This window comes from Geotrypetes seraphini, chromosome 2, assembly GCF_902459505.1.
Source record: "Geotrypetes seraphini chromosome 2, aGeoSer1.1, whole genome shotgun sequence".
NCBI classification, from domain to species: Eukaryota; Metazoa; Chordata; class Amphibia; order Gymnophiona; family Dermophiidae; genus Geotrypetes; species Geotrypetes seraphini.
Window position 1 is genome coordinate 229,535,551 of NC_047085.1, and position 23,292 is coordinate 229,558,842.

The 23,292-nt window shown below is 48.9% G+C and overlaps 1 protein-coding gene across 2 annotated transcripts in view; it reads left to right on the forward strand.

Annotated features, from left to right (window-relative positions):
• MYH9 (myosin heavy chain 9) overlaps positions 1–23,292 on the forward strand; it is an 807,001-nt gene that overhangs the window by 536,319 nt on the left and 247,390 nt on the right. For both annotated transcript variants that reach the window (XM_033935132.1, XM_033935133.1), the window contains exon 26: positions 19,485–19,697. In XM_033935132.1, coding sequence (XP_033791023.1) covers positions 19,485–19,697 — 213 coding nt within the window. The remainder of the gene's footprint in view (positions 1–19,484; positions 19,698–23,292) is intronic.

Here is a 23,292-nt window from a genome sequence, read left to right on the forward strand (position 1 = left end):
CGCACATGCGCGAGTGCCTTCCCGCCCGACGGAGGAGTGCGTGGTCCCCGGTTTCTTCATTTCCGCGGAGCGAAGAAGTCGCATGTGTTTCAACGGCTGTTGAAATCATTTAGTTTGCCTTCCCGCTCGCGTATTTTTTCGATTTTCTTCTTTTTTTCCCTTTGGATTCCTTCAATTTTCTTTTCAAAAAAAAAAAAAAACTCATCGAGTTTTCTTTATTTTTTCGAGCCGGCCCCGGCGGGGCCTGTTGTCACCATCCAGGCCTCCGGCTTTGATTTTGCGGAGGCCGTGTTCCCCTTCATGCCCCCTCAACCGGGCTTCAAGAAGTGTCAGCGGTGTGCACGCCCGATCTCTCTCACCGACCCGCACAATTGGTGCCTGCAGTGCTTGGGTCCAGAGCATCGGGCTGACACCAGCACCCGCTGTGCTACGCTTAAAAAGCGCACTCTGAAAAATAGGCAGATCCAACAAAATATTTTGTTCGGTACCGGATCTGCCATGGAATCTGCTGCGATGTCGACGGCACCCCAAAAGTCGGCACCGACGACGTCGACACCACCGGACCCTTCCTCGGGGTCGTTGGGCCCAGGTAAGCCGGCTAAGAAGCCTTCCACATCCCTCGAGCGCCCTCCTGCCACGGTTGCGACACCGGCCCTCCCGGCACCGCACCGACCCCGCAAACGCTCCGCTCCGATCTCGGTGAGTGCCTCATCATCGGCCTCCTCATCGCCGGAGCGTAGAGCGGCACCTTTGGTACCGAAGAAGAAAAAAGCGGTACCGGTGCCTCCCCTGGATGACCGCATCGCGGCCATACTCCAAACACAGTTACAGGAGCAGCTGCAGCAACAACTCCAACAACTGTTGCCGGCGTTGCTAGCGCCGCACCTTCTGGTACAGGACCGGTCCGAGCCTCGCACTGTCCCATCGGTGTCGACCCACTCGGTACCGATTAATACCTCCATGCTGGTGCTCTTGGCTGAAACACCTACAGCGCATACCCGTGCTGCTGCCAACCCTGCCCGGTCCCGGGAACGACATCGGTCTTCCTCACCCGGTACTGCCTCGGTGCGCTCAGGCAAATCTCTCTCAAAGACGCGCCATGCCGAGCCCTCTACACCAATGTCCAAAAGTGCACACCCCGACGTTAGAGACCCAGACTTGTGGGAAGATTCCCCGCACGGTACCGAAGAGGACGCTTCGTCCACCGACGAAGAACCCTCCATGACCGACACCATCTCCAAACCAAATCAATCCTCTTTCTCTAAATTCCTTAAGGAGATGTCAGCAGCTCTTTCCATCCCCTTAGAGTCTGACTCTAAAAAGTCTCAGGCTTTTCTTGATGCCCTAGACTTTGAGCAACCTCCCAAGGAATTTCTAAAGTTGCCCGTCCACGACATCTTATGGGAAACTTTCTATAAAAACTGGGAGACTCCCCTCACTGATCCCGGGGCCCCTCGCAAATTGGATAGCTTGTACCGGGTTATTCCAATCCCAGGGTTTGACAAACCTCAATTGCCCCACGAATCCCTACTGGTGTAATCTACTTTGAAAAAATCTCAGGGTTCCAGTATATATGCCTCCACCCCTCCTGGCAGAGAGGGAAAAACTATGGATAAATTTGGTAAGCGCCTTTTCCAAAATGCCATGCTAGCCAATAGAGCCAACAACTACACCTTCCACTTCTCCTTCTATATGAAGCATCTGGTGCAACAGCTCTCCTCCTTACAAAAATATCTTCCTGAACGTAAGGTCCCTTTGTTCCAGCAACAAATTTCCAGCCTCCTCCAACTCAGGAAATTCATGGTTCGCTCCATCTACGACTCGTTTGAGCTGACCTCTCGCGCATCTGCCATGGCGGTGGCTATGCGCCGTTTGGCATGGCTGAGAGTCTCTGACCTAGACATTAACCACCAGGACCGCCTGGCTAACGCACCTTGTCTGGGTGATGAACTCTTCGGAGAATCCCTGGACTCGACCACCCAGAAGCTCTCAGCACACGAGACCAGGTGGGACACTCTGATCAAACCTAAAAAGAAGACTCCACCTGCTCGCCCCTAGAGGCAACAGTCTTCTTACCAACGTAGGTTCTCGGCCAGACCTCTCAACCCGCCTCCACAACAGTCTCGCCGTCCTCGCCACCAGCATCAGCCTCAGGCTCGCCCACAGACTCAACCTGCCAAGCCTCTTCCTTCATCAAAACCGTCTCAACCCTTTTGACTCCTTTCTCCAGAGCATAGCCAGTCTCCCACCTTCATTGCCTCTTCCTCAGCCGATCGGAGGACACCTTCAACTCTTCCTCAGCCGTTGGGAGGTCATCACATCAGACCAATGGGTCCTCAACATCATTCGCCACGGCTACTCTCTCAACTTCCAGACTCTTCCACCAGACCATCCTCCCGTAGAGTCTGCTTCTCACTCCTCCCAAACCCCCCTCCTCCTGAGGGAGGTCCATTCCCTCCTTCTTCTCAATGCCATCGAAGAGGTACCTCCGGAACAAAGGGGTCAGGGATTCTACTCCCGCTACTTACTGGTTCCCAAAAAAACAGGAGACCTTCGTCCCATCCTCGATCTCAGGGCCCTCAACAAGTGTCTGGTCAAAGAGCAGTTCAGAATGCTCTCCCTGGCCACGCTTTACCCTCTTCTCTCTCACCCGACTGGCTATGCTCCCTAGACCTCAAGGAGGCCTACACTCACATCCCAATCCATCCGACTTCACATCGCTATCTACGTTTCAGATACAGCACCATCACTATCAGTACAAAGTGCTACCCTTTGGCCTCGCCTCATCACCCAGAGTGTTCACCAAATGCCTTATTGTGGTGGCGGCCTTCCTCAGGTCTCACGACCTTCAGGTGTTCCCCTACTTGGATGATTGGCTGGTGAAAGCATCTACGTCTCCGCTTGTGCTACAAGCCACTCATCACACCATCTCGTTCCTCCATCTCCTGGGTTTCGAGATCAACTACCCCAAGTCGCATCTGCTTCCCACACAGCGACTTCAGTTCATTGGAGCAGTCCTCGACACCACTCTAATGAGGGCATTTCTCCCCTCTAACCGCCATCGAACTCTGCTCCACCTCTGCCGTCAGGTGCTCCTTCATCACTCCATTCCAGCTCGGCAGATGATGATCCTCCTGGGCCACATGGCCTTGACGGTCCATGTACTTCCTCTGGCGCGACTCCACCTCAGGACACCTCAGTGGACTCTAGCCAACCAATGGTCACAAACCACCGATCCTCTTTCTCATCCCATCTCTGTGACATCGTCTCTTCAGCAATCTCTTCAATGGTGGTTGAACTCCTCCAATCTTTCCAGGGGTCTACTCTTTCATCTACCCTCTCACTCCATGATCATAACCACAGATGCCTCCCCTTAGGCGTGGGGAGCTCACCTGGAAGATCTTCGCACCCAGGGACTCTGGACCCCTCAGGATCGTCAACATCACATCAATTTCCTGGAACTCAGAGCCATGTTCTATGCTCTCAAAGCCTTCCAGCACCTTCTCTACCCTCAGGTCCTTCTCCTGTGCACAGACAACCAAGTTGCCATGTACTACATAAACAAGCAAGGCGACACCGGATCTCCCCTCCTCTGTCAGGAGGCCATCCTCATCTGGACCTGGGCCACGGCCCACAGTCTCTTCCTCAAGGCTGTCTATATCCAGGGCGAACAGAACTCCCTGGCTAACAGTCTCAGCCACATCCTTCAACCTCACGAGTGGACTCTGGATCCTCCCATGCTCCGCTCCATCTTTGCTCGCTTGGGCACTCCGCAGGTGGACCTCTTTGCAGCTCCTCACAACCATCAGCTGCCCCAGTTCTGTTCCAGACTCTTCTATCCTCACCGTCTGGCCCCGGATGCATTCCTGCTCGACTGGACGGATCGGTTCCTCTATGCCTTTCCTCCACTACCTCTGATGTTGCGGACATTATCCAAACTCCGCAGGGACAGAGCCACCATGATTCTCATCGCTCCTCGGTGGCCTCGCCAACACTGGTTCTCTCTCCTGCTCCAGCTCAGCTCCAGGGAGCCCATTCCTCTTCCTGTATTTCCTACTCTACTTACACAGCAGCATCAGTCTCTACTACATCCCAATCTGTCCTCGCTCCACCTGACAGCTTGGTTTCTCTCGGGCTGACCTCTCCAGAGAATCTGTCTCAGCCTGTCCGTCATATTTTGAATGCCTCCAGGAAACCGTCCACCCTCCAATGTTACCATCAGAAGTGGACCCGGTTCTCCTCTTGGTGCCTACTTCATCATCACGATCCCACCTCATTGGCGGTGGAAACTGTACTGGACTATTTGCTTTCTCTCTCCGACGCTGGCCTCAAGTCGACCTCAATCAGAGTCCACCTCAGTGCCATCACTGCGTTTCATGAGCCTATCCTCGGAAAACCTCTTACGGCTCATCCCCTGGTTTCCCGGTTCATGAGAGGCCTCTTCAATGTCAAACCACCTCTGAAGCCTCCTCCAGTCGTCTGGGACCTGAATGTGGTTCTATCAGCCCTCATGAAACCTCCGTTTGAGCCTCTTGCCACAACTTCACTCAAATTTCTTACATGGAAGGTGCTTTTCCTCATTGCCATCACCTCTGCCAGGAGGGTTAGTGAGCTGCATGCACTGGTTGCCGACCCACCTTTCACTGTTTTTCACCATGACAAGGTGGTTCTGCGTACCCATCCTAAATTCCTTCCCAAGGTGGTCTCGGAATTTCACCTCAACCAGTCCATTGTGTTGCCTGTCTTTTTCCCAAAACCCCATTCTCATCCGGGGGAACAGGCGTTGCACACGCTGGACTGTAAGCGTGCCCTTGCATACTACCTTGACCGTACCAGGGCTCACCGCTCGTCCCTTCAGCTCTTTTTGTCCTTCGACCCTAACCGCTTAGGTCGTCCTGTCTCTAAACGGACGCTTTCCAACTGGCTTGCTGCCTGCATTGCGTTCTGTTATGCTCGGGCCGGTCTCTCACTGGAAGGTGCTGTCGCGGCCCACAGGGTCAGAGCTATGGCTGCTTCTGTGGCTTTCCTCCGTTCCACGCCCATCGAGGAAATCTGCAAGGCTGCCACTTGGTCCTCAGTTCACACATTCACTACTCACTACTGTCTGGATACCTTCTCCAGACACTTCGGCCAATCTGTGTTACACAATTTATTTTCCTAATGGCCAACCATCCCTCCTCCCTCTCTGTTAGCTTGGAGGTCACCCATACGTTAAGAATATGCTGTATGCTTGTCCTGGGATAAAGCACAGTTACTTACCGTAACAGGTGTTATCCAGAGACAGCAGGCAGATATTCTTACGTCCCACCCACCTCCCCGGGTTGGCTTCTTAGCTGGCTTATCTTAACTGGGGACCACGCACTCCTCCGTCGGGCGGGAAGGCACTCGCGCATGCGCGGTGCGGCCAACTAGAACTTTCTAGTAAAAAGTGTCCGTACCGGGGCTCCGTCGGTGACGTCACCCATACGTTAAGAATATCTGCCTGCTGTCCCTGGATAACACCTGTTACGGTAAGTAACTGTGCTTTATGGGCACATCATTGCCCATAGAAAAACAAATGAAAAAACAGACAGACATGCAAGCTTAGGGCATCGAACAGATACTTGGTTTTAATATTAATGATCTCATTTGCATGGCAGAATCAGAGCCTGTAGATACCATCCACCATCAATAGGCCTCAGGTGGATCTCTTCGCCTCTCCACTCAATGCTCCTCGAGCTCTAGCAAGGGATGATTTTTTCACTTACCTAGAACTACATTTTTCTTTATGCATTCCCACCATTTTCCTCTCATCTCCAGTGTGCTTTAGAAGGTTTTAATAGACACAGCACACCTCAGTCTCATTGCACCCAGATGGCCCAGGCAAATCTGGTTTCCACTGCTTTGAATCTTCTGGATGCACCCCCAATTCACTTGTGCACCCTTCCGTCTCTTCTGTCTCAACACAACAGCCAGCTGCTACATCCCAATCTCTGCAGACTGAGTCTCATAGCATGGACATTGAGAGCTCACTCCTAACTGACCTTCCGCTCTCACAATTTGTAATCACTGTTATCCCAGGACAAGCAGGCAGGTATTCTCACTAATGGGTGACGTGATCCAATGGAGCCACAATGCGGACGCTTCACAAGCAGTCTTGCTTGAAGAAAACTCGAAGTTTCGAGTCGCCCGCACCGCGCATGCGTGAGTGCCTTCCCGCCCAGACCAGGGCGTGTCTCCTCAGTTCTTACATTTCCGCAGAGCCGAGAAGTCCGTCTTTGACTCTCTGCGCGAAGTTTTCTTCACTTGTGCCTTCTAAGTCCGCGGTTTTGGTTTTATTTGATCTTAATCACTGATTTTCGTCATGTTTTATTGTTTTACAAAAAAATTCCTTCGTTCCGTTCAACCAGGCAGGCCACGTGGCCGCAGTCCCGCGGCTTCGATCTTGCGGTGGAGCTTTTTCGGCCTATGTCCTGGCCTATCACTGGTTTTAAAAAGTGTGCCAAGTGCCAGCGCGCGATTTTGCTAACGGACCCTCATCGACGCTGTATTCGGTGTCTCATGCCTGAACATCTCCCGAAATCGTGCCAGCCTTGCTCCACACTCACCACACGTACTTTCAAGCGCCGTTGCGTTTTGTGGGAATCGCTGTTCATGGAGTCCTCGACGGAGCCGTTGACCTCGAAGGGACCTTCGACATCATCCGCAACTCCACAGCCTACCACCTCTGCGGCGCCGAGTCTCATCAAGCCCGCCTCGTTCGTCCCGGCTCAGACTCCGGCGCCTGCTGCTATGCTTTCCTCAACCTCCTCAGGTCAGGTAGCTCAGCAGCCCATTCCCCCAATAGTGTTGAAAGTGCCCAAGACCTCGAAGTCCAAGCACTCACACACTGCTCCGAGGGAGCGCGAGGCCCGCGCAGATGGTCCCATTTCAGATGCGGATCCATCCTTGCCGGCCTCGTTCCAGACCATGCTACAGAAGCAATTCATCGAGCTCTTTACCATGATGGGGCCTCAGCTTCTTTCCCAAATCCAGCCTGGGCACGTGGAGGCCTCCCATGAGATCGAGCCCCCTCCAGTGCCTCAGCGGGGAACACACTCTCAACAGGGAGCAGAGTCTCTTCGAGTGTCTGGTCTGGCAACAATGCATGCATCGCAAGGAGCAGAGTCTTTGCCCATGCCTCCATTGGAACCAATGCACTCGATGCAAGGAGCAGAGTCTTTGCGAGTGCCTCCGTTGGAGCCAATTCACTCGATGCAAGGAGCAGAGTCTTTGCGAATGTCTCCATTGGAACCGATCACCCCGATGGGGTTCGAGCCTTTACGGCAACCACCCCTGCTACGATCAACCGCTTCCAGCCCCATCCACTACCTGGGGGCCTCAGCGAAGACCTACTCGCCTCGCCCATTGAGGCCAACCTCTCGACACAGTCCGCATCACCGATTGAGGCACTCCTCGAGGCACTCGTCCAGGCAGGCCTCGCCTCATCGGAAGCAAGCATACCTGGAGTATTCACCACCGACCACTACTCATCCACCGATGCCGGAGCTCGAGGACACAATGGGATCTCTCTCACCTTCTCGATCCCTGTCCCCAATGAATCCGGAGGCCTCAACCTCTTCGAGCCCGTCTCGAGGCCCTGCAACGGCCGACCAACTGTCCTTCTCCTCGTTCGTTCGACAGATGGCTGATGATATGGACATCCCCCTGGATACGGGGTCCAAATTCTCGAAAGAATACCTGGAGACTATGTTCCTCCCTCAACCACCGGCGGAGTCCCTAAAGCTTCCCTTACACAAGCTATTGGACCAGACCTTTGCACTGTGCCTCAAGACACCTTATTCCAGTGGTTCCCAAACCTGTCCTGGGGGACCCCCAGCCAGTCAGGTTTTCAAGATATCCCTAATGAATATGCATGAGAGAGATTTGCATATAATGGAAGTAACAGGTATGCAAATCTCTCTCATGCATATTCATTAGGGATATCTTGAAAACCTGACTGGCTGGGGGTCCCCCAGGATAGGTTTGGGAACCACTGCCTTATTCGATCCCCACGGTGCCGGATAAGTTGAACAGCAGATACCGCATAGTTCATCGTAAGGGGTTCGACGGCTCTCAGCTCTCCCACCAATCCCTGCTAGTGGAGTCCTCACCGAAGCGATCCCATCCCTCCCAGGTCTACGCTTCTGTCCCACCTGGTAGAGAGGGAAAGACCATGGACCGGTTTGGCAGGAGAGTTTACCAGAGCTCCATGATGGCCTCGAGAGTCCTGAATTACAACTTCCACTTCACAACATATTTGGAGTTCCTTTTGTCTGTACTCCAGAAGTTCATGCCCTATGTAGATCCTAGGGCACAATTCGAGTACCAGGAGGCGCTGGCTTCGTTATCCCAGCTCCGGGTGCAGTTTATGCAGTCCTCCTACAATGCCTTCGAGCTCGCGGCTCGGGCTGCAGCATGTTCGGTGGCTATGCGCCGGCTTGCGTGGCTGAGGACAATTGACATGGACCCCAACCTCCAGGACAGACTTGCCAATGTTCCATGCACGGGCACTGACTTCTTTGAGTCCATCGAGGCAGTAACCAAGAAGCTCTCGGACCATGAGAAATCATTCCAGTCCATTCTGCGTCTGAAGCCCAGGCCTGCTCCTCCTCGTCAATCACGCCCACCGCTGATCTACCATTGGCGTTACCCCCCGAAACAGGCTCCCCCCATCCGGCAGCCTGTGAAGAGGCAGCACCCGGGCTCCTCAGCTCTTTTGACTGTGTGAAAGAAAGCATAACCTCTGTCGTTCTACCTTTTTCATCAACTCCACCTATCGGAGGTCACCTCCACCATTTTTTCCATCGATGGATGACTATCACCACCGACCTCTGGGTCCTCTCCATTGTCAAGGAGGGATACTCCCTTCAATTCCACCAGGTCCCTCCAAAACATCCTCCAAGAGAGTATCCTTCCAACTTGATGCAGACCACCCTTCTTCTTCAGGAAGCCCAGGCCTTGCTGCAACTCGGAGCTGTCGAGCCGGTTCCTCGAGACCAACAGAACAAGGGGTTTTACTCCCGGTACTTCCTATTTCGAAGAAGACTGGCAATCTGCGACCCATTTTGGACCTCAGGGTGCTCAACAAGTTTCTGGTCAAAGAAAAGTTTTGCATGTTGACCTTGGCATCCCTGTACCCCCTCATCGAGCAGAACGACTGGTTATGCTCTCTGGATCTGAAGGAGGCCTACACTCACATCCCTATTCATCCGGCCTCATGCCAATTCCTCAGATTCCGGGTGGAACATCTTCATCTTCAATACCGAGTGCTTCCCTTCAGCCTGGCCTCATCCCCCAGAGTCTTCACCAAGTGCCTGGTAGTGGTAGCTGCAGCACTCAGGAATCACGGCCTCCAGGTGTTTCCTTACCTGGCTCATCAAGGATTCCACGTCTCAGGGAGTCGCCCTCGCGACCCAGAAGACAATTTGGTTATTAGAACATCTGGGATTCGAGATAAACTTCCTAAAATCCCACTTACAGCCCTCTCAGAATCTCCCCTTCATCGGGGCGATCCTGGATACTACCCAACTCCGAGCATTCCTCCCTCCTCTACACATGGAGGTTCTTCTTCACCTCTGCCATTCAGTGTCCTCTCGCCCTTCCATCTCAGCGAGACAGATGATGGTCCTGCTAGGCCACATGGCCTCTACATTACATGTGACTCCGTTTGCCAGACTTCACATCAGGACGCCTCAGTGGACCTTGGCGTCTCAGTGGTCCCAGACGTCTGACTCTCTGACTCAACACATCCAGGTCACCCCTGCTCTGCAACAGTCTCTTCACTGATGGATGCTATCCTCCAATCTCTCCAGAAGCTTGTTGTTCCAAACCCCCTGCCATCAGAAAGTCCTCACGACCGACTCGTCGACTTATGCTTGGGGGGGCTCATCTAGACGGCCTCCGCACCCAGGGTCACTGGACCAGCACGGACCGCCAGTGCCACATCAATCTCCTAGAACTTAGGGCGATCTTCAACGCTCTCCAGACCTTTCAACATCTCCTTCGCGACCTGGTTGTCCTCATTCGCACAGACAACCAGGTCGCCATGTACTATGTGAACAAGCAGGGAGGCACGGGATTGGCCTCCCTCTGCCAGGAAGCTCTGAAAGTGTGGAATTGGGCGACTTGCAACAATATCTTCCTCAGAGCGGTCTACATTCAAGGGTGCCTTAGCAGATAGCTTGAGCCATCTTCTACAACCTCACGAGGGGACCCTCAACTCCATGCCCCTTCATCACATCTTCTCCCTGTGAGGAACGCCTCAGATAGACCTCTTTGCAGCCCCCCCCAACTTCAAACTGCCTCACTTCTGCTCCAGGATCTACCCCCCTCAGCGCCTCGAGGCAGATACATTCCTCCTGGACTGGACGAATCGCTTTCTATATGCGTTTCCTCCATTTCCTCTCATTAAAAAGACTCTGGTCAAGCTGAAGTCAGACCATGCCACCATGATCCTGATTGCTCCATGGTGGCCCAGACAACCTTGGTACTCCCTTCTACTTCAACTCAGCAGCAGGGAGCCATACCCTCTACCAGTTTTTCCATCTCTGCTTACACAGCATCAGGGATCTCTACTTCACCCCAACCTGCAGTCTGTACACCTAATAGCTTGGTTCCTCTCAACGTAACCCCTCTACAGTTTTCCCAACCTGTGAGGGATGTCTTGGAAGCTTCAAAGAAGTCTGCTACTAGACAATGCTACCACCAAAAATGGAATAGATTCTCTGTTTGGTGTGTTTCTCAGCGCCAGGAGCCTCAACATTCCTCCTTGCCTTCAGTTTTGGACTACCTTTTGCACCTGTCTCAGTCTGGCCTCAAATCTTCCTCCATACGAGTTCACCTCAGTGCAATTGCTGCTTTCCATCAGCCTCTTCAAGGGAAACCTCTCTCTGCTCATCCTGTGGTTTCCAGATTCATGAAAGGACTTTTCCATGTCAATCCTCCCTCAAACCACCTCCTGTGGTTTGGGACCTCAATGTTGTTCTCTCACAGCTTATGAAACCTCCATTTGAACCTCTTCACAAGGCTCACCTGAAATATCTCACTTGGAAAGTGGTGTTTCTCATTGGCCTCACTTCCGCTCGACGAGTCAGTGAGCTCCAAGCCTTGGTCGTGGACCCACCTTTTACAGTCTTCCATCATGACAAAGTGGTTTTCCGCACCCATCCGAAATTTCTCCCGAAAGTTGTCTCGGAATTTCATCTTAACCAGTCCATCGTTCTGCCAGTGTTCTTTCCGAAGCCACACTCTCACTCTGGAGAATCTGCTCTTCATATTCTGGACTGTAAGCGTGCTTTGGCTTTCTACCTAGAACGCACCAAACCTCACAGAACTGCTCCCCAACTTTTCATCTCCTTCGATCCAAACAAGTTGGGACGCCCCGTTTCCAAGCGCACCATCTCCAACTGGATGGCTGCTTGCATCTCATTCTGCTATGCCCAGGTTGGATTGTCCCTTGACAAAAAAAATCACAGCTCATAAGGTCAGAGCTATGACATCTTCTGTAGCGTTCCTCAGATCGACACCGATTGAGGAGATTTGTAAAGCTGCCACTTGGTCCTCGGTTCATACTTTCACTTCTCACTATTGCCTGGATACTTTCTCCAGACGGGATGGACAGTTTGGCCAAACAGTATTAAAAAATTTGTTCTCCTAAGTTGCCAACTCTCCCACCATCCCACTACGGTAGATCAGGCATGGTCCCTACTGAAAAATACTATCACAGAAGCACAAGATCTCTACATTCCGAGGATTTCCAAAGATCGGAGAACAAAGAGCAAAAGAGAACCGGCATGGCTTACCATACAGGTGAAGGAAGCCATAAAAGAAAAGAAGGACTCTTTCAAAAAATGGAAATGCATAAAGACAACCGAAGCCTGGAACAAACATAAAGATGATCAGAAGAAATGTCACAAGGCGGTGAGGGATGCAAAACAGGAATATGAGGAAAAAATAGCCCAGGAGGCCAAAAACTTCAAGCCCTTCTTTAGATACGTGAAAGGGAAAAAACCTGCAAAAGAGGCAGTGGGACCCCTGGACGACCAGGGAAGAAAAGGGTACATCAAGGAAGATAAACAAATCGCAGACAAACTAAATTCCTTCTTTGCGACCGTCTTTACGAAGGAGGACACCTCAACAATACCTGAAGCGGAGAAAGTGTTTGCAGGAGAAATAGAAGACAGCCTCACCACAGTTGAAGTGGACTTAGACCAGATATACTATCAGATCGACAAACTTAAAAGTGACAAATCCCCTGGACCGGATGGAATTCACCCGAGAGTCTTAAAGGAATTGAAGGTTGAAATCGGAGAGTTATTGCAAAAACTTGCAAACCTGACAATCAGAACTGGACAGATACCGGACGACTGGAGGATAGCGAACGTCGCCCCAATTTTCAAAAAAGGATCGAGAGGGGAACCGGGCAACTATAGACCTGTGAGTCTTACGTCTGTCCCCGGCAAGATGGTTGAAGCACTGATCAAGGATAGCATAGTCCGGCACTTGGACGCACACGACTTGATGAAACCCAGTCAACATGGATTCAGGAAAGGGAAATCGTGTTTGACGAATTTACTCCAATTTTTTGAGACCGTGAACGAGCAAATTGATAGTGGGAAGCCGGTGGACATAATATACTTGGACTTCCAGAAAGCGTTCGACAAAGTTCCACACGAAAGACTTCTCAGGAAACTACAAAGCCATGGCATAGAGGGGGATATACAAAGATGGATAGGCAAATGGCTGGAAAACCGAAAGCAGAGAGTGGGCATAAATGGGAAGTTCTCCGACTGGGAGAAAGTGACTAGTGGTGTACCCCAGGGCTCGGTACTTGGGCCGATCCTTTTTAATATTTATATCAATGACCTGGAGGAAGGAACATCCAGTGAGATCATCAAGTTTGCAGATGATACAAAACTATGCCGGGCGATCAGATCGCAGGAGGATAGAGAGAAACTCCAGAGCGACTTGTGTCGGTTAGAAACATGGGCGGAGAAATGGCAGATGAAGTTCAATGTGGAGAAATGCAAGGTAATGCATTTAGGCAATAAGAATAAGGAATACGAGTATACAATGTCAGGTGCAACTCTGGGGAAGAGTGAACAAGAAAAGGACCTAGGTGTACTGATAGATAGGACCCTGAAGCCGTCGGCACAATGCGCGGCAGCGGCAAAGAAGGCAAATAGAATGTTGGGCATGATAAAGAAAGGAATCTCGAGTAGATCGGAGAAAGTTATAATGCCGCTTTATAGGGCAATGGTCAGACCACACTTGGAATACTGCGTCCAACATTGGTCTCCCTACCTAAAGAAGGATATAAAACTGCTGGAGAGGGTGCAGAGACGAGCAACAAAACTGGTGAAGGGTATGGAGAAACTGGAATACGAGGACAGACTTATAACACTAGGATTGTTCTCCCTTGAGAAAAGGAGACTGCGTGGGGATATGATCGAGACCTTCAAAATATTGAAAGGAATCGACAAAATAGAGCAGAGAAGATTATTTACATTGTCCAATTTGACACGGACTAGAGGACATGTAATGAAGTTAAGGGGGGACAGGTTCAGGACTAATGTCAGGAAGTACTGCTTCACTCAGAGAGTGGTTGACACCTGGAATGCCCTCCCAGAGGAGATTATTGCGGAATCAACCGTCCTAGGCTTCAAGAGCAAACTAGATGCATATCTCCTTAAGAGAGGCATATAAGGATATGGTGGACTATAAATTACGCCAGGTGTACACCTGGCAGGGCCTCCGCGTGTGCGGATCGCCGGACTTGATGGACCGAAGGTCTGATCCGGAGATGGCAGTTCTTATGTTCTTATGTTCTTATGTTAACTTGGAGGTCATCCATTAGTGAGAATACCTTCCTGCTTGTCCTGGGATAAAGCAATGTTACTTACCATAACAGTTGTTATCCAGTGACAGCAGGCAGCTATTTTCACGTCCCACCCACCTCCCCTGGTTTGGCTTCTCTGCTAGCTATCTGAACTGAAGAGACGCGCCCTGGTCTGGGCGGGAAGGCACTCGCGCATGCGCGGTGCGGGCGACTCGAAACTTCGAGTTTTCTTCAAGCAAGACTGCTTGTGAAGCGTCCGCATCGGGGCTCCGTTGAATCACGTCACCCATTAGTGAGAATACCTGCCTGCTATCCCTGGATAACAACTGTTACGGTAAGTAACATTGCTTTCTTCTTGCAGAAAAATGACGTGCTACACGGAAGTCCTATCAAGCATAATGGAAACGTTTCTCCTGGGCTCAGGATCATGGTTTACAACCTCTCCAGGGCCCACGGGACCATGTCTTCACACATCTCCTGCATTTGTCCGATTCATAACTCAAATCAAACTCTGTTAGACTTCATTTATCAGTAATTTCAGCATAATGCTCATTGGTCAACAATAAACCAATCTCAAAAGTTTTAAAGTTCATCACAGTTTCCTAGTTTATTTTAACAATTTTGATATATCGCCTAGATGTAGTTTCAAAGCGGTTTCCATTTAAAATTATCATGTAGCCTTACAAAGAAATAAAGTCAAATATTTATTAACAATAAATACAACAAATGACTTCCTGGAAACAATTATGTAGGCAGGGAGAACTACAATATTGATTAGAAAAGAAACACCCTCTCAGAACACGTTTTCTGAAGGGTCTCAACAATCTTTCACCTCAACTAAAAGGCCCTATTCCATCTTAGGACCTCGATATAGTACTAGATCAATTGATGACAGAGCCCTTCGGACCATTGGGTTCTGCCTTTCTTACTTTTCTTTCCTGGAGAATGGTTTTCTTTGTAGTGCTTACATCAGCTAGAAGAGTAAGTGGGCTTTAAGCCTTAGTCACCTATTGTCAGGTTCCTGCTTAAGGTGGTTTTGGATTTCCATCTAAACCAAATCACCATTTTGCCTTCCTTTTTCCCACCTCCACCCGCCTCTGAGGCAGAGGAAAAACTTCATTCCTTAGATTGCAGACGGGCACAGCTTTTTTTTTTTTTAACCTCAAAGCAACTTCTCATCTCCAGAAATCTTCTCAATTATTCATTTCCTACAATCCACCTACCTGTGGTCAACTAGCAACTAAAAGAACCATTTCATCTTGAATATCACATTGCATCCATTTTTGATACACATGAGCTCTCATACAGCCCTGGTTCAACTGGGACCTACAGGTTGCAAACTGCAGCAACCTCAATTGCACACTTGAGGTCCATTCCAATCCAGGTAATTTGCAAAGCAGCTACCTGGTTGTCGGTACATATATTTACCAAACACTACTGCTTAGACCAAAGTTTAGCTCAGGATGTTCACTTTGGACAGTCAGTTTTACGTAATCTATTTGCATTATAGACTGTTTTCCACCTCCCATATTCTTTTTCAGCTTGGGACTCACCATCAAGTGGGACTATATATCCCCTGCCTGTCTCCAGAAAAAGCAAAGTTGTTTACCTGTAACAGGCATTCTCTGTAAACAGCAGGGGAATGCAATCACACTTGCCCACCCACCATCCCCTCACCTCCTCTTTTATAGCTAGGAACGAAACTGACAGGAGGAGGGGGAGGGGGCTCATGGAGTAAGGCAATCCTTCACATGCTCAGTAAGCTCAAAAGCTTACTATAGCTAGGGGAAAGTCCAACCTGATTGGCTCAGTCAGATACTTCACCATCGTGTGACTGCATTCCCCTGCTGTCTACAGAGAACACCTGTTATCCCAGGACAAGCAGGCAGCCTATTCTCACATGTGGGTAACGTCATCCACAGAGCCCAGATGTGGACAGCCTCGCAAGCAGACTTGCTTGTAGAAAACTTAGAAGTTTCGAGTCTGTCGCACCACGCGTGCGTAAGTGCCTTCCCGCCCAGCACAGGGCGCTTCTCCTCAGTTCTTAGTTTTCCGCAGAACCGAGAAGTCTGTCTTTGACACTCTGCGCTGAACTTAGTTCGCTTCGTGCCTTCTCTTTACCGCGGTTCATGTTTTATTTTCTTTATTATCGGATTGCTGTGCTTTTCATTTCTGTTTAAAAAAAAAAAATTATTTTTTCATCGACTGACTGGCAGGGCCTGCCACACACCCGCAGCCTGCGGGCTTCAACTTTGCAGCGGCTATCTCATGGGCTTCAAGAATTGTAGCCAGTGCCAGCGTGCGATGTCGCTCACTGACCCACACCGCAGGTGTCTTCAGTGCCTGGGGCCTGACCATTGCCAGGAGTCGTGCGTTCACTGTGCTACTCTTCAGCCTCGAGCCCTCAAACATCGTCGGGTTCAAGTGGAGAAGATTTTCAGGATGGACTCTTCTGCTATACCCTCGACCTCCGACTCAATTAACCCTTCTGCGGAGTGTCCTCCTGCCTCCACAACTCCGACCTTGAGTCTCATCAGACCTTCTTCGTTTGGATCTTACTTGACCTCGAGTAAATCTACCAAGTCTTCTCCTGAGCTTCCCTCAGGTCAGATACCTAAGCAGACGGTTCAGGCGGTGGTCCTCAAGCTGTCCAAGCACTCCAAGCTGAAACATGCTTCCTCTGCCACCTTGGAGCCTTTAGCCTTAGCAAGTGGTCCAGTTTCAGACTCGGATCCACAATTGCAGACTACTATCCAGACCATTTTAGAGCGGGAATTTGTTCAGTTACTGAGCAAATACAGTCCTGCCTCGACTGTTTCCTGAAGTCCAGCCTGCGCACTCAGCAGTCTCACAAGAAGACGAGTCCTTGCCTGTGCCTCGAGCTGAATCTACACACTCTAAGCAAGGAGTCGAGTTTTTGCGAGTATCTGGTCTGGAATCTACACACTCTATGCAAGGAGTCGAGTCTTTGATAGTGTCTCGACTAGAATCCTCACACTCCTTACAAGGAGCCCAGTCTTTGGGAGTGCTTCAAGATTCCTCGATCCAAATCGCTGAGTCTATGGGGTTTCGATCTACAGCTTCCAGCCCTATTCCCTCACCAAAGGCATTGCCCATTTCGAGGCACAGGGTGAAGTCTCCTCGACCTCGCACAAGACCTACTTCCAGGCAGCACTCTCGTCACTGGTCGAGGTCCTCATCGAGGCACAGGTTCTCTTCCAGGGAGAAGCCTTCCTCATCTAGGCCTTCCAGCTCTTCGAGGCCTCCAACCCCTTGATTGAGGACACCAATAGCAGAACCTGAGGACTCGGTTTATTCCAATGCCTCGTCTATGCAGTCTGTCTATTCACTGGGATACCAATACTCTAGAGAGGCTTCGCCATCGTTTTCTACTCGAGGCGCCTTGAGGTCTTCCAGTCCCTCTCGAGGCTATGCTTTGGCGGATCAACTTTCCTTTTCCTCTTTCCTCCAGCAAATGGCTGAAGATCTGGATCTTAAATTGGACGCTGGTTCTAAGTACTCTAAGGAGTATTTAGAGGAAATGAGTATGCCTCAGCCTCCTGCAGAGTCTCTCAAGCTTCCTCTTAACAGACTTCTGTTTCAAACTTTCAAACGAAACCTCGAGACTCCTTATGCTATTTCTGATGTTCCAGGCAAGTTGGAATCGAGGTATAGAACTCTACATTGCAAGGGCTTTGAGAATTCACAACTAAAGATGGCTTTCAGGGTCCTAAATTATAATTTTATTTTCACTTCTTATTTCAAGTACTTGATTGATATTCTTCCTGGTTTTTCTAAAGACCTTGGTCAACATAGACATTTGGAGTTTCAGCAAGTCACTGCTACCATGATACAACTCAGGTTGCATCTCCTTCAGTCATCTTATGATGCCTTTGAACTTTCCTCTGTAGCGATGCACTGCCTGGCCGGGCTTCGCACCATTAATATGAATCCCAATCTTCAGGACCGTCTGGCTAATATCCCTAGGGCAATGACCTCTATGATGAATCTATAGAGGCTGTCACCAAGCAGTTGTTTGAACATGAAAAATCTTTTGCTTCTATCGTCGGACCAAAGCCTAAGCCAACTCCTGCAAAACCTTCTCGGCCTCTTCCATCCTATTAGAGGTGTTATTCTCCAAGGGCAGTTCCTTACACTCAAGAATCTCCCAAGAAACAACAGCAGCAGAAGCAACAAAAACCTCAGCCTTCTGCTGCACCATAACCTCCATTGTCCTGCCTCTGTCCTCCCCTCTCCCCATAGGAGGTCGTCTCCATAATTTTTACCATCAATGGGAGTCCATTACATCCGAACTCTGGGTGTTGTCAATAATCAGAGGATACCCACATGCGAGAATAGCTGCCTGCTGTCCCTGGATAACAGTTGTTACGGTAAGCAACTTTGCTTTCTTGCAGTCAGTGATCTACAGTGCCAAGGCAGATTCCATCCTAATAATATTCTTATTTCTTACTGTCGTTACCTTTTTGGCAACATTACAGAAATGTACTGATACAGTGCTCCTGATTGCTGCCTCGTTCTATTTTTTATGTAGCGTACGGTGTTTTCATTAATGCCATAAAGGCACGCCACTGCAGCATATCTTTTTTGTTCTCGGAGTATATCCAGCAGCTCAACTTTCTCCAGGAGTGTCTTACACTTCTGGTGCTTTGGTTCATTGCCATAGGCCTTTGAAAGGTGCAGGGCATTTTGATGCCATCTTAGGGCTTTCACCAATTCGTTAAACACTCGAAATAGCTACACTCCGACTGGCTACTTTCAAAACTCCCGCCAAACCTTTTCAATCATCCTGATCAGCCACTGTGCTTCCAAACATTTTGTATATGTAAATTTAGCTCGCAAGGGATGATTGAAGCATTGGATCCCTATACAGTATGGTTTGGACTCTCAAAGTTAATAGAAATGGCATTGATGCTGCAATTCAGACATGTACAGTAAAACCTTCCTTGCCACCATGAAGAAAGAACGACCACACAGTTCATGGGGAAGAACGAGGCAGCAATCGGGAGTACAGTATCAGTAAGTTTCTGTAACAGAAATAAGAGGAGAAACAAGAATTACTGTTCAGTATATGGTTCTAAATAAATACTTGTCAAGAAAAAAACGCGATTGAGTGAAGGAAATTTGCGGATGAAAAAACCGCGAATGACTGGGGGCGCGAACTCTGAAACACGAATAAGCCGGGGGGAAGTACTGTATTCATAATCTTGCTGTTAGTTTGAAATTTGTACTATTACCAGAATACATAAGGTTGATGCCAAAATAAGAACTGGCCTAAATTTGAATCATGTTCTCAATCTACCAGTTAGATGGTGTAAGTTGATATTCAGGGGTCTGAGGAATAAAATAACCTGATAACTTTAGATTTCAGCAGTTTAGAAATTGGTTAGTTTTCCTATTTTTGCTCTGGTAAATGTCACCCTACTCATAGCATAATTGAGCTTTTGTTAAGGGTACCTACCGGTCCTTCAGGGTATTTGTGCATTTATTACAGTGCATATTTGACCATATTAGTAACTGTAACAATAGTTACAAAATAATAGCAAATTGAAAGAAATTGGTCTATATCTGTATTTAAATTGTATGGGATGTTTTTTGTTATGGACAGAGTGGAGGAGGAAGCTGCACAGAAAAACATGGCTCTTAAAAAGATTCGTGAATTGGAGTCTCAGATCAGTGAGCTCCAGGAGGACTTGGAGTCTGAGCGTGCTGCTCGAAACAAGGCTGAAAAACAGAAACGAGATCTGGGTGAGGAACTGGAGGCTCTGAAAACAGAACTGGAGGACACTTTGGACTCTACTGCTGCCCAGCAAGAGCTTAGGTACAACCATTGTATATTACACCACTGATAGGAACTTTGATAATTGGGTCAAATCATAAAAATGTCCACATGACTCAAGTTTGTAACTTGGCCAGACAGTTAACCGGCTCATCTTCAAAGCATTTAGACACAAAGTACCATAGTAACCTTTGTGTTTCTAAGTGCTTTGAAAATTAGCCTCTAAATTAGTGTCCAGCAAACTTTCTCGAGCCGCAGCACACTAAAGGTAGTGGCCGTGGCTCGAGGTACCTGGAAGTGCACGGATATCGCTGTGAGGACATTGTGTGCATGCGCGACATCATGTCGATGTCCGCATGTATGTAAAGGCCCTCCAGGCGTGCCCTGAGATGCCAGTGTGGGGTGCCAGAACGGAAAAGGGCCAGAGAGAAGGATAATAATAATAACTTTATTTTTCTATACCGCCATAATCAAACTGACTTCTAGGCGGTTCACATAGAAAGAAGGCTGGACAATCAGCGAATTACACAATGCAAGAAGAAGGAAGTTACATGATGATTAGAGAAGCATAGGGAAGGAATACATAAGAGAAAGAAGATAGGTACTGGCACTCATTGATTGCATACAGGACGACGTCTTGTATGCAGTCAGCTGGCACCGGCGCCTCTCCTCCTCCCCAGTGTACCGCAGCACACCTGAAATCTCAGGAGGCACACAGTTTGAGATATATTGCTCTAAATGATGCTAGAAAGCCTAAACAAATTTTATTCTGTAAAAGTATCTAATTTGCTTTTTTAGGTCTGTCATCAGGTATCTCTTTTCCCACTTTAATGTATTAAGAATTACCTTGTAACATAACTCTTTGGTCATTGTCAGATGAAAGTTACCAAATTACTGAAACTTATTAATGTAATCTTTGGCTGTGCAGAAATTTGTGTTTTGTTGCACCAGTTTGGGCAAGTTATCTTAACGCATTTCTCTCTTAGAAGTATAGATTTAGATATTCAGCAGTTGGACTGGTATTGCACATTTTATTAATGGATTGCAGTATAAAAGTTGCTGATCTGGTTATGTAAAATTAGTTTTATCATCCCTAGTATTAAACAAGTGTCCACATGCAAAGTTGCCAAGTTACGCAGTTCCAAGAGGAAAATTTTAAGCCAGAGCTAACTTTCTAACAAACTTGTAATGATTCATTAATGGAATTTGCAACATGGATTTCAGTGGGTAAAATCAGATACTATGAATCCAGTATTTCTATGGGGTATAAATTTCAAAACTTGGATTGGCTCAAAGTTCTTCCTCCTGGAAATGGGTAACTTGGCAGATCTGCACATACCTATAACAAAAGTAGTTGCTAGCCTGAGATTTAGATAGTCATGAATATCGAACCAGGGTTAGTTTATTCAGAGCAGGATTTGGAGAGAGGCAGTGGAAGAGGGTAGGCCACTGGGGCCTTAGCCTGATCAATATTTTGCCTAGCACAATATGGTATCTAAAGAACTTAGGGACAGGGCTGGAGCTTAAAATTTATTAGCCCTTCCATCTAAGATGGTGGTCCACTACTCCTGTTTTAGAGATGTTTTTGGCTTTGAAGAGTTCTGGGGAATGCTGATGTGGAACTTGCAAAACCTGTAGGTAAATATGGGGGTTGGGGCGGATTGTAGTTGAAGATTGTAAAGGGAACAATTGGGAAATCCAAATTTTTTGTTATTTAGTAGTCTCGGATAAGATTATAACCCTCTAGTTTAACCAATGGGACAGTTCACCAGGTTCTGCCCACTCTCCCCCTGCTGTACCTCACAAAAATCCCCTCTCCCTACAAAGTATCTCTTACCCCACCCACCCTCCTAAACAGATGCAGCAACCCTGATCCTAGAATCCCTCAAGTTCCTCCCCACTCATCTGCTCAATAGTAGCCATGAGGGCCTCAGAGGCCTGGGACCCCTCATGGTGCAGCACTGTCAGCTTCTATAGCTGTTGAGGATTTCTTGTGTTCTCAATTCCTGACCCTAACCATATGTGAAAACTAAGCATGCCTGAGGGGCAGGGGGGAATTGTGTACAGTGGCAGACAATTACTTTGGCTGGTAAGGCTTGGAGATCCTTCCAGCCGTAGCAGCAAATGCTAGTGCTGCATCATGAGGGGACCCAGGCCTCTAAGACTCCCTGTAGCTGTGGTTGTGCAGCAGAGTGGTTGTGCAACAGAGTGGAACTTAATGGAGGGACCTTGGAGCAGGGGAGCTGAATCTGTTTGTGAGGGTAAGAGGTACCTTGGGAGGAGGAGTTTCATGAAGGGCATGGGGAAAGAGAGTGTACAGTAGTCTTGGATTATCCAACTTTTCATATAACCAACAGTCCTGTTTCCCAGATAATTGAAACTCTAGAGCTGTGTTCTTCAGTGCAAGGCCCAGAGGCTAGTAGCAGCCTTTAGAGGTTGCCCCATTCTCTCTCTCTTTTTTTTCTGCTAATCTACCTCTCTACCCCCAGGTTCAGCACAGAAAACAGAAAGTGGATGGGGGATAGAGACACATGAATGAAGGCTAAGGCATTTCTTATTAGACAAATTTGTGTAGTTTTTCAATGACGAGTGGAGAGCTCCATCTTCCCCATGGCCCAAAAAATTTTGACAAGCTCAATCAAAAATCAAACAAATTATGATTTTTGCTTATGATCATGAAGGTATCATCATTATAAAGTTCCATGTGGAAGAAGTGTCACAGCGGTGTATTATCGTGATTTTTTGCAGAAAAATGCACAGAAAAATGCAAAAAAAAACCAACCTCGGTTGCTCTTAGCTGGGCCACTCATTCTTCACGACAACGCTCGCCCACACATAGAGAATGTCGTCATTGAAAAACTACGCAAATACGGCTGGGAGGTGTTACCTCATGCTCCCTACAGTCCAGACATCAGTCCACCAGACTTTGACCTTTTTCCAAAGTTAAACGACCTATGCGTGGACATAATTTTGCATCTCTAGAAGAGGTTTTTTCCCCCGGTACCCTAGCCATTTGGCAACTGAACAAAAACAGTGTCGTGGATGGAATAATGAAGCTTCCCGGACGTTGGGACTCAGTCATTGCAAATCAGGGAGACTATATTGAAATTAAAAAAAAAAAATAGTGTGCATTATTTATGAAATGACCCTCGTAAAAAATAATCATAATTGGTATTTCCTCGCCTGTTCCCTCGAGGCGGACTTCTCCCGCCGCCTGGCCTCGTGCGAAGCACCAGTTGAGGCGTCTCTCTCCCACGAGGCAGCGGTCTGCGAAGCGGCCCCAGGATTCTTCCCCGAAGCGGGGCAGATCACCGGGCCCTCGTGCGGTCGGACCCTACTCTCCTCCGCTCTCCTGTGCCGTCTCGGTCCCCAGACCGTGGGGCCCCGAGATCGAGGACCCCCGCCTCCCTTCCCGGGGGGGGGAGGCTCCTCGGATCTCTGTTCCTCGGACCCCCGGGTCCTCACCTAACCGGGTTGCTAAACGCAAGCTGTCGTCGACCCTCCCTCATTCTTTTAGTGGCGCTTCCTTGACATCCGTGCTTGTGGACACTGATGTGCCAGCGCAGTATTCGAGAGAGGCTTCCCCCTCGTTTTCGGCTGCCCCGAAGTCTCGCTCGGCTTCCCCCCTGGGGGTCCC